The sequence below is a fragment of the Convolutriloba macropyga genome, chromosome 8, assembly GCF_964194025.1.
Source record: "Convolutriloba macropyga chromosome 8, txConMacr16.3, whole genome shotgun sequence".
NCBI lineage: Eukaryota > Metazoa > Xenacoelomorpha > Acoela > Convolutidae > Convolutriloba > Convolutriloba macropyga.
In genome coordinates, this window is record NC_134475.1 from 53,083,990 (window position 1) to 53,096,067 (window position 12,078).

Below are 12,078 nucleotides of genomic sequence, written 5' to 3' on the forward strand. Positions count from 1 at the left end.
ACTAAATCATAACTAGCCTCTTTTGTGTAAGTAAGTTTTAAACCTTTTGAACCTTGAAGATATCGCAGAAGTCGTTTTCCGCACATCCAGTGTTGATTGGTAGGTGCATTCATGTGTCTGGACAGAATGTTGACTGTGAACATGATGTCTGGCCTCGTCTGTTTGGCCAGATACAGAAGTGATCCAACCAAGCTTCTGTAGATCCTCTGGTCCACTTCTTCGTCTCCGTTCTGTGCTGTCTGAAGTTTCAAATTCAAATCAGCTCGAGTTCTTGAGGGTTTGCATTGATCCATTTGAAACCGCTCAAGCATTGTTTCTATGTAGCGTTCTTAACTGACTGTGACTTTGCCCTCCTCTCGTCTGATTCTTAGACCCAGAAACCAGTGTAGTCTCCCTCTGTCTTCCATGTGAAAGGTTGCTTCTAGTACCTTCTTGACATCAGAGACCACTGTCATACTTCTTGATGCTACTATGATGTCATCAACGCAGGCCAAGATGAAAGTGTGACCCCCTGTCTCTGCTCTTGCGAACAAGCAATGGTCATTACTGCTTCTGGTGAACCTCTGTCTCAGTAGGAAATTTGCCAGTTCCCTATACCAGTTGTTAGCTGCCTGTTTCAAACCATAAAATGATTTATTCAGTCGGCATACTAACTTCTCCCTATCTGATCCGCGTTTTACAAACTCCTGTGGCTGTTCCAGATACACTTCTTCATCGATTGGTGAGTGCAGGAAAGCAGTCTTGACATCAATTTGGTGCATCACATGGCCCTGCTTTGCTGATAGCTGAAGTAGAATCCTGAATGGTTTGCAGGTAGGCACAAAAGTCTCGAAGTAGTCCAGTCCTTCCATTTGTTTGAAACCTTTTGCCACATAGCGCACTTTGTATTTGTCCACTTGACCACTGGGTCCCAATTTCACTTTGTAGACCCATTTGCCCGGTATGACGTTCCTGTCTGTGGGTGGTCTCACTAGGTTCCAAGTCTCGTTGTCTTGGAGTGCCTTGACCTCGTCCTTCATTGCCCGGTGCCACTAGTCCCAAATGTCACCTTGCTTGGCATCGTAGACTGTTTTGGGTTCCACATATCCGCCCTCAGTTACAGCAAGATGGGTCCTGACTTCTCCAAAAAATTGCAGAACATTCCTTGCTTGTGTCCCTCGTCTGGGCTCTGCTCTGTCCGCGTGTTCCAGTGCATCTTCATTGAAGCCAACTGTCTCTAACCGTGAGAAGTCTTCTGTGTCACTGTCTTCCAGTGACTCTGAGTCTCTGTGACTCCCTCTTGTTGCAGTAGATCCTTCGTCTAGTGCTGTTTCTCCAACATCCGAGGCCTCTTGTCTCAGTGTTGTTTCTTGAGTGTTCACGCTCCCTGAGTCATGCCACTTCTCCTTTGTTCCAGTAGATGTGTCCTGTCGTTCTCTGTTGTCATCGTCTTGATTACCATCATCTGGGTGCCAGAGTCCCAGTTCCTACCCATCATCTAGTAGGTCAGCCGTTTCTTTGTTGTCAGGGATTGAGCCCACTTCAGACTCCTTGATGATCACATCTCGAACTGCCATCACCTTGCGTGTGTTGGGTATGTACACCAGGTATCCGTTTTCTCCTTCAGTGTAACCCACAAAGTTTCCTTCCAGTGCCTTGGGTTCAAGTTTTCTGACTTTTCTGTCCTTCTTCCTCATGAAGACTGTGCAACCAAAAATAGATAATTTACTAATTGGAAGCTTAGGTTTTGTACCTCTCATCAGCTGTGCTGGGCATTTTTTTTCTCGTCTCACAACCAAGTTTCTGATCCTTGCTGCGTGAAGAATTGCTGCTCCCCACATCATCTTGGGAAGTCCTGAGTCAATGAGCAAACATCTTGCCATCTCCAGCAGTGTCCTGTTGCACCTCTCACCTAACCCATTCTAATGTGGCGTCTCTGGTATGGTCTTCTCCTGTAGAATGCCTGCATCTAAGCAGTACGTCTTGAATTGCTCTGAGAGAAACTCCTTCGCGTTGTCTTGCCTCAGCTTCTTGGGCGTCCCCACACTAAGAACAAACTTCTTTAGGCTGGCCAATGCTTCACTCTTTGCCTTAAGCAAATCCACAAACACAAACTTCGTGTACTGGTCTGCAAACACTATGCAGAACCGGAACCCTGACAGTGACTCTACTCTGAAAGGTCCCATCACGTCTGTGACCACCCTCTCCAGCTTCTCTTCTGCTTGGGTCTCTGTCACTCTTGGTACTGGAGTCTTTGTAATCTTGGCCAATGCACACACATTGCATACATCATCGAGTTCCCCCACTGTCTCTGGTGCATTCTTGACCACATCAGCTTGATTCAAATGACCCAATCGTCTGTGCCACTTCCTTGCACTGTCAAGTTTCACGCTGTTGGAACTCATCTTGAATTCTAGAACGCTGCAGGGTAAGTAAAACAAATTATTTTCTTGTGTTAGTTTTACTCGAGTTCCCTTCTGGAGTTTCATGCAGCTGTTTCCTCTCTCGAAAGTGAAGCTATGTCCCCACTCCATGCATCTTGAGACTGATAGGAGGTTTGAAGAATAGTCCGGCAAACACAGAACATTTTTGAGTTCGCATTGGAATTCCCCTTTGTTTGAGGGTATGCTGATCCTCACACAGCCTCTGCCCACCACTCTGGAAACCTCTCCGTTGGGATTTCTGACCACTGATTGAATGGGCACAAAGTCCATCGATGTTCGTCACTCTGTGATCTGTACAACCACTGTCCACTAGCATGCCTGCGTTCTTCCACTGGGTAAGAGCTGCCCAGCATTCCTCGTCTGGTGTAGCCAATGTTGGACCCATTGCCACTGACTCATGTGTGCCTCCATCTCTTTGTCTCTTGCATGCCCTGTCTAGGTGACCCTTCTCACCAAACTTGCTGCATTGTGCTGTCTCCTTCTTCCTGCAGTCCTTGGCAAATTGTACAGGGACCCCACACACAAAGCAGTTTCCTTTCTCGGGTCCCTTCTTGAAGTCACGCTTCACTGCCAGTGCCACTGAACCACTTTGTCCCTTGTGTCTCTGCACCGTGCTCTCATGAAAGCTCTGCAGCCTTTTCCTCAACTCTGTGAAATTCGTTGCCGGGTTGAAGCTTTCCTGTATAACAAAACCTTCATACCTCATTGGCAGACCACTGAGGACCGAGGCGTTGAAGAGGGTCTCTGAGACTGATTCCCCTGCTTCTTGTAGCCTTGTGAGCAACTCCTGTCCTCTGATGAAGAAGCTGTCCAAATCCTCAGAATCCTAGAGCTGCAGTCGAGCAAGCTGTGCCACTAAAATCACCACTGTCGGCGTCTCCACACTCTGAAATCTCTCTTGCAAATGCTTCCAAGCCTTTGCTCCATCTCCAATGCCATCATCTCCCACACAGTCATGTCTCATCAGCATGAGGGTTGTTGCATCTAGAGTCAGTGCCAGATGGCACCACACATTGTTCCGTTTCTCCTTGATTTCTGCAACTTCCTTCTCATATGCATCCCTCAGCACCTTGTGGTTCTTCTTCTCATCATTGGTTGCCCCATTGGCCAGTGGCGCAGGCTCATTGAGTTGCTCCTCTGTCCCCAGTAGTGATTTGTAGAGTCCTTCGTCTGCATCATCGCCACAAATCTTGTGCTCCAGATTGGAAATTCCTGTGCCTTTCCTGTGTAGGTCAGCAGCTTCACTGTCGGTTGATCCATTGGAGTTTGAGCAGGCAAAACAGTTGTGAAAAAATAAAAAACTAAGCAGAAAACGATTATGACTGTCAACAACAAATTAGTTTTGTTTTGGAAATTAATTTTATGACTTAGAAAATTGCTGGGCCCATAACCTGTTGGGTTATGGACTTTCGGAAGCGGAATAAAAAGCGTTTTTAACTAAGTAAAAGAATTAATTTCTCAAAAATGAGAGAATAACAAAATGATATTTTACAGTAGAATTTAGAGATTTAGAGGAGAGATCTGATTGTTAGATCAAGATGGTGATTTGAATTTGGGGATGAAAAAGGACTCAAAAATCAGCTGTATATATACCCATTATCAGTGTGAAAAAGTCAAGATACAAAACTAATCTTAGCACCGTGATTTTTAGTGGGGGTAGCAAAGGTTACCCAATATGGTTTGCTTCTGCAAATCAGTCGCAAGGGGAACCATAAATGGAATGCATTTGCACTTTTCTAAGATTTCATTCACACTTCCGGAGATATCATCATCATTTAATACATGCTGGGAAGATTTTACATCAATTAATCTAACTCTAATAATAGTTATCTAGATTCACCAATTTGATTCTAAGCACCGAATATTGATTCTAAGCACCATTTCTTGACGATTCATTTATATAATTTCTTTGATCGAAGTCATATTGCTTGTCTTTCTAATCTGGTAAGTCAAACTTTCTTTCTAATTCTCACTAAGTTTAAGACTATAGTTTGATCGATATTCTAATATGATTGATAATAGGACATCTTATACTTAATTCGGAAGCTGACTTAACCAAAATTTTTAAATTATGCACGAAAATTGTGCCAAAATTGAATTATCAGTTAAATTTCGAGAGTAAATTGCGAATTCGTCTCTTTATTTCTGATTGTTTATTTTTTGCTCTCAAAGGACAAGTATGAGAAATTAACCCACAATTTAAAAAAATGTGCATTCAGTTAGTAATTAAATGGCCTGCGGGAATTTTGCAGTCTTAGGTTTTGATGTGAAAGTGCTTGACAATTTCTGCTTTAAGTTTTAAAAAAAAACTTTTTACATCTGCGATGCTGGAAACTGAGCGTAGCTTTATTTCGGATCGGATCGCAGAACAGAATTATCTATATCGTTTTTATTGCTGTTTAACTGCTTTTATGTGCGTGATTTGATGCCAATTATTACACTCAGTATCAGTTACTTTTTAACTGTAAAGCACACAGGGTTTGATCGTAATTAACTTACCTCGCAATCTAAATGATTTATGACCTTACTATAATATAACTTTACTCTTAACCGTTTCAATGTGAATAAAGGATGTCAGTATAATGCAATTGGCAACCTTATTTTTTTTCAAAAAATACCAAAATATTTGAGTTTATTTTAATAGGTTTAATAGCTTGCATCGGCAACTCCGTCAACTTATTTCTGAGTCTGATTCCATTTATATTCTATGACATTTAAATATTTTTTTGCAGCCCTCTATGTTATTTGTTTCATAATGAGGAAAAGTACCTCAAAAAGTGCGTCCAAATGCTCGCTTTCATTACAACCACAATATTTGTTTAGCCTCTACACGAAGCAAACTTATCAAGAGCTGGTTAATGATTTTCAGTAAATTTTTTGACAAATCTGAAAAGTTTTCAATTAATTTTTCAGGTTTGGATTGGGGGCCTGTTTAATCCCCAGGCATTTTTGACTGCTATCATGCAGCAGACAGCGAGGAAGAACGAATGGCCCCTGGACAAGATGGTGTTGAACTGTGACGTCACGAAGAAGAACAGGGATGACTTCGGAGCACCACCCAGGGAAGGATCGTATATCAATGGACTGTATATGGAAGGTGCCAGGTAAGTTCTCCGAGTGTGATGTGGGGGGGGGGGGGGAGTAGCTTGGACCAGGTTCAAATTTTTCAGAAGCATTTTTAACTGATTGGTATTAGAGCAACTCTTTGCTCGCTATGTTGATTCTATGTCAACACCATTATAGTGAGAGTAAATTTTGGGACCTTTGTGGGTTGCGACCCCACAATCTCTTAATTGATTGCAATCCTGTGCTATCCACTGAGCCAACTGGTCCACATTGCGGGAGTCTTACCAGGCTCTCTTATATTGAGCTATCATTTCAAGCTCCATCTTATGATCACAACTTATTTACTAGAGTGTATACTCTAACATTTGGTATGATTTTTATAGCAGTCTTTCTCTAAATTAAACGCTCAATCGCCAAAACATACATTATCATCATCAGCGCAATTTTAAATGATGCCTGCAACACTGCATTTTGGGGACACACGCTCTGCGACTAAAATGAGTTTATCGGCAGTAAAAATTTTCTTTTTATTGATTCAACTCGGCCAATTGTTGTTGTGGTTGTTGTTGTTTAGATGGGATATCCAGACGGGGGCGATGGCAGAGGCAAGGCTGAAAGAACTCACTCCTCAGATGCCGGTGGTTTATTTAAAGGGTGAATATGTTTCAATTCAATTCAAAGTTAACCATTTATTTACATTCATATTTTAAAAAAAGTTTTTACTGAGAAAGCGGAAACAGCAACACGGGGGATGGGACATTAGGTGAAAACTCGACGCAGGCAAAGTTTACAGACATTAGGTGAAAATTGTCCTCTTATATTTTGCAGGTGAACAACAATTAAACACTTAAAAGGGCACTTAAAAATCCATTTGACAATATAAAGTAGTTAAGTGCGCCTTACATGTCTTCGAGTTTTAGGACAATAGATCCAAATACAACTCACTGAAAGCAAAAACTTGGACAAGAGATAGAAAACGAAATTTTTCAAATTGCATATTGGTCAATGAGATTTATGCAATCACTTTTAATACAGCGTTTAACGGTCGAGTTATTTGTTCGGTTGTGACAATATCGTATCAAGTTCCACGGTCCTCTAACGCATCCCGTACTTAACGCCAAGTCAATATCAGTACTGGGCAAGTCTAATTCCATTTCTCGATATCAGTACCGATTCAGAGCTATGATCATAACGCATTTAAGACTTAGCCAAGACTTGGCAAGTCTAAGCCAAGTGCAAAAGGAAGGTTCCGAACGAGGATCGAACCCGCGCTCTCCCTCTCACACGCTGTTTGCGCTCCTTACTGCGCCTCTGTGACTTGTAACTTTTGTCTTCTGCGCCGTTAAAATACGCTTGAAAGAAGTAAATTTCAGGTGAGAAAGCGAGCAAATTATACTGCATGGGAGACTTGCATTTACAATTGCCCAGTACTGATTAACACTTGGAGTTGGTACGGGATGGTAATGGTTGGCGAGGCGTGACCAGAAGCGGTAACCTCTTTTCAGCGCGCAAATAACACCTCATTCAGTCAATGAAATTAAGACGATTTGTCGATCTCCTCTGCCAAGTTTACTGTCCTCCCTCTGTCCTTTCAATCTATTTTTTGGTTATCTTGTCTTTACTAAAAATGTGCTAGAACAAAAGCAAAATTTACTTTCATTCAGCCTTTTTTATCTATTCAACTTAGATAATTTTGGCAATTTCTCATATCAATGTCCAATAACTCTATAAAGATCTGTCGTCGTCAGATTGTTTTTCTATATTATCTTTTAAACTATGGTATGTAGTTTTCTTTTTCTTAAAAATTATATAAATCTATAAAAATTAAATAAATATAGGTTGTATAAAATTCAATTTAAGCAATCAGTACATTTTTTTACATATTTTTTTTCTACAATATTTCCTATTTCTTGCAAAAATTTGGGGCTGAGCATCATGGTGGTGTATGACGCAATTGTTATTACGTTGTTGAAAATACATTTCCTATAGTAAAATTACTCGAAAAGGTCACTGTTTTCCGAGACTATGTTTTAAAATCAGGGATGTAAGAGTTGTCAGCGTTTGCGGAAGTTTTTCGAAGTGAAAAAATTTTGTTCAATTTTGCTTCAAATTTGGAAATATCTCAGGTTTGTCTAAGATGCCTGTTTTGGAGCAACCGTGGACAGCAGTGCCAAAACTTGATTGTTGTCGTCCACGCCCTTGCGCACCCTTACACATGGACTTTTCCACACCGTGACTATGTCAACGTTAGATAAACGCGATAGAAATTTCAGATTGAATTTTTTTGAGTATATTAGGATCTTGACAATTTTCTAGTTTTTTCTAGCTTCACAATAAAGCGCTCCGTTTTACAGGATTCTTAGATAATAACTCTGTTGCTATATCGAGTAAACTTTTTTGTAGGCTATAGATTTTATAGGAATTTAATGACTGGTCGCCTGACCAAATTGCAGCGCAAATTTATCACAAACCCATACGCAAAATTTTGCGTTGCTAATTATGGTTATTCAATTAATAGCAATTATCATGATATCAACAGCTTCAGCGAAAATTCCATAGTAACAATCCATTGACAACATCTCAACTAAAAAGACAGACTAAAACATAGGGTCCTATGATATCTTCACGCGTTAATTTTTGGGCTAAGAAATAGAGTTGCTGACCAACTGAGATACCTTGCGGTAGAACTAATTGTGTTTTGAAAAATTGGTAGTGAAGTGGGTTGGAAATTTTCATACAATAAAAAAATCGAAGCAAATTTTTATCTGTTTCAAAAATACTTTGCTTGGAAGAGAGACAGTTTAGCGGCCTGAAGTTGTCTTATAACATAAAAAAATCTTCCGAGAAAAACATAAAAAGATCTTGCGAAACTACAGCCATTTGCAAGAGAAATGAATGATGTTTCCAGACAGCCCTGGGACGGTGGCAAGTGAAGCTGATATAGTCAACTTCGTCAACATTTTCATGAATAACTTGGTATAGCAGAAAATTTTTTGCTTAACCTGCCTTGATTTTTTACTCACCCAGTAATGTCTCCGGTAGAAACAAAATGTCTTGAACACAATTGTTTGAAATATTGCATTTGAATTTTCAAAAATTGTTGAAGTGTTGCCTGAACTTTTTAATAGATAACATTGGCTAGCTATGTTGATTGTTTCAGCCATACTGATGGACAAATTGGAGACTAAGGGGACGTATTGTTGTCCAGTTTACAAGACCAAAGTCAGAGGACCTACATACGTCTGGAAGTTCCACCTGAAAACCAAGGAAAAGAGCGCAAAGTAAGCTGTTTTTTGTCCATGAATTTAAACAACTTCCTGTTAAGAAATTACTGATAAATTACGAAAACTACATCTCTGTTTTATGCTCGATTTGATATCGTATAGATGGGATTGTCTCAATGTTGTTGCTTCTCATGTTTAATTTCTCAAGTACTATCTAGAGCTACGTTTAGCGGCAAAATTTCCTCAGGTAATCGAATTGTTCCAACATTTTTTCAAAATGGGCGAATATATATGTCAGGCTAGCTATCTCTTGACTGAAATTTTTTATGCATCCTAGAGAGAATAGGAACATCATATTGTAGATACTAGAGCCTAGTTTTGATCTATAATAAATAAATAAATAAATAAATAAATAAATAAATAATCTTATAATAACTAAATTCAGGTAATTTGAAAAAGCACTTTAAAGACCAAAAAGCTGAAAATCGAAAAAAAACCAAAAACCTTAAAATGAACAAGATGAAGACAAAAATTTGGTATTTGAAAAGAGAACATGAATTAGAATCAACCGTTTCTCTTGTTGATTTCCATCTTTTTCATCTGAATCTTGTAATTTTATGTCCTGTTGGTATTGCATCTATAAAGAACTTTGTAAAAATTTTTCTCTAATAATATGGAATTTCAGTTAGCTAAAACAACATAGAATCTACTAAAGCAGATCTAAAAGGTTTTAGGGGAGAACATCGGCAAGTTGAACATTTTCTCAACAAAATCTTGTTTTTGATTCTCAGGCTTTCAAAATTAACTCATAAATTGTTCCCTCTTGTAGAAAGTAATTAATTGTAATTCATCTGTTTCAATGTGAAGATTTTACGGAATAAGAGTTTTAACATTGAAGCAAAAATGTGTTATTAAAAATAAGTTTCTAAGGCCTATCTTTTTCTTCTGAAAGGTTAGATTTAAATATATTTTGACTTTCCCTTGGTTTAAAACATGAAAAACACGTATTGAAGTGTTCCATTTCACCTCCTCGAGGGATGTTCATTCAAAGCGAGTCAAACAGTTTGTTGTTTTTCTTAAAAAAAGGACTCGGGAAAACTCTTTCTCAATAAATCTGCATTGCGAGGATTTCCGAAGTAGCTTGAATCTTATTTGTGAATTCTTTTACTGCTAATATTTTTCTATCAAAGTTTGTTTTTCCTTCAGGGGATAACTATTTTGTAACGCATTGGGTGTTTTCAATAGTATTTACTCAGTTTACTACCTCTAAATTTATTTGGGGGCTAGCAATTTTATTCCAGCCTCGCTTATTTGTTCAGTCCATTTCGGCCAATGGGTATCTTTTCCAGAAAGACACGAAAAAGGTACCATTACGCCGGAGAAGTTTTCTGAAAAACTGCATCAATCATTGAAAAGAAATTTTTTTAATTTATGGTTTTCTCGAGGAAAAAATTAGGTTTAAAGTTTTTCAGCAAAGCTTTAGTATTTTTTTTTTCAACGTGTTCCATTGAATTAAAGTAAAAAAGCGCAGAATTTGAAATCACGTTTTTCACTATTCTCAAGTAATTGTGAAGCAAGAATTTATTTCAGGTGGATTCTTGGCGGAGTGGCAATTCTTCTTAGCACCTAATCCACCGATCCTCGGATGTTGCAATTTTCATTGGGAGAAGAACATCGATGTATTTTCATTGTTACATCATCAGTAGTATTATTACATATGAAAGATGGCCGTACGTGCAGTAAACCGATATATAATCTATCAGCTTTTACTCGTGTAACATCATGTGCATTTCGTAATTTTACTTGGGTCGTAGTGGCACATTTAAATCTTAATATATGGGAGAGAGAGAGTATTTTAAATTGGATTTTGCTATTTTCAGTAGTAATCACTTTATCATCGAAATTAGAATGTTCCACCTATTGATTATCTAATGGAAATGCGATGATTATGGGGATTAATGCAAATTTTTCCACAGCTATCTCTCAAGATCGTTCGATTTTCTGCACGATTATTTCTGCAAGGTGTTAATTAAACGCCTTTTGGGTTAAATTCCTAGATCAGTGAATGTAAAACTGAGTGTAACTTATCATCCGGCAAACATTCAATTTAATTCATTGTGCCGATGCGACCCTGGTACCGTTTATTAACCTGTGGTTTTCGTTATAATCATCTAATCACCCGTGGATATCTATATAATATTATCCAATATAGCATAGATTCATCGAAGCATCTAATCCTCAGAGTAATTCAGTACTGAATCACGCAATTTTTCAGAAAACCACTGCTTCTGATTAAGTTGTTTATGTCCAATTTGGCTTTGTGTTTGTGTGATGTGTCACAATTCCCGCTCTGAATTTTTTCTGAGTCAGTACTGAAATTGGATTGTGTTCTGAAAGTGCTCTGATCAGTTCTGGTATACATGTATTATTGGCAACCATGCATCGCAAAACAATTATTTTGAGAATTTTGGGCTCGCTAGAATATTAGAATTTAAGTAATTAGTTAAGTTCTAATATTCTACCGAGCCAAAAATTCATTAAATTCAATAATTCACCGATTCCATTTTGTCTTTAACGAAAACAATTGGTGAATGAGACGATATAGAATTTTCCAAATTTCATCGCCATGTTATAAAGGAAATGCGCTCAAATGTGTGCGTGTTCAAGGAAGATTCCTGCAAAAAAATACGTGACAACAATTTGATGCTTTTTGAAAGCTGACTCGGAAAACATGGTTACATAGAGTGCAATTTTAAAGTACTTTGATTGCAATGTCATATATTTTTTTAATTGTTTTCATAAATTCTGTTAAAATTAAAATAGTAGCTTTTTAATAACCGCCGTCAGCCTCTCAAACGGTATTATTTAGGCGCTCTCCTTTTTTTTACAATTCAAAGAATTTGAATTGTATTGGGGCGCTGTCTTTTTTTAAGATCTGTTCACACATTTTCATGATTTTTGAAGTCAAATTGGAGTATTGATTTGGTCACGCCGAAACAGGAAATGGAGTGGAAAAGCGAGTGGTTTCACTGAATGAAATTTTTCCACTTTAATTTTAAAGTAGAGTGAGAAAACGGTGTTTGAACAAAAATTCGCTTTCTCGCTAGTGGTTTTTGTCCACATGCGGCAATTTCACCTTGATTTTTACTGTTTTTTTTATTTTTTGGCTTGGATTTTTGTAAATGGTTTTTCCAATCCATTCATAGTTCATTTTAGGCCTAGTTTGTTCGTTTGAGCGAAATTCTTCATTCCCGCTAGTGTTTTTTGCTCACATGCGGCATTTTGACATTAAGTTTGTTTTTTTTTTGTTTTTTAATCTGATTTTTTTAAATGGTTTTCCCAATTCACTCATAGTCCGTTCTAGT

General features: G+C 38.3%; 1 protein-coding gene across 1 annotated transcript in view; it reads left to right on the forward strand.

Moving 5' to 3' along the window:
* The window catches only part of LOC142344180 (dynein beta chain, ciliary-like), a 45,097-nt gene extending 34,572 nt beyond the window's left edge, over window positions 1-10,525 (forward strand). The window contains exons 26-29 of the mRNA XM_075395714.1: window positions 5,337-5,527; window positions 6,064-6,143; window positions 8,650-8,770; window positions 10,304-10,525. Coding sequence (XP_075251829.1) covers window positions 5,337-5,527; window positions 6,064-6,143; window positions 8,650-8,770; window positions 10,304-10,343 — 432 coding nt within the window. The 3' untranslated portion in view covers window positions 10,344-10,525. The remainder of the gene's footprint in view (window positions 1-5,336; window positions 5,528-6,063; window positions 6,144-8,649; window positions 8,771-10,303) is intronic.
* Window positions 10,526-12,078: the final 1,553 nt, after the last annotated feature.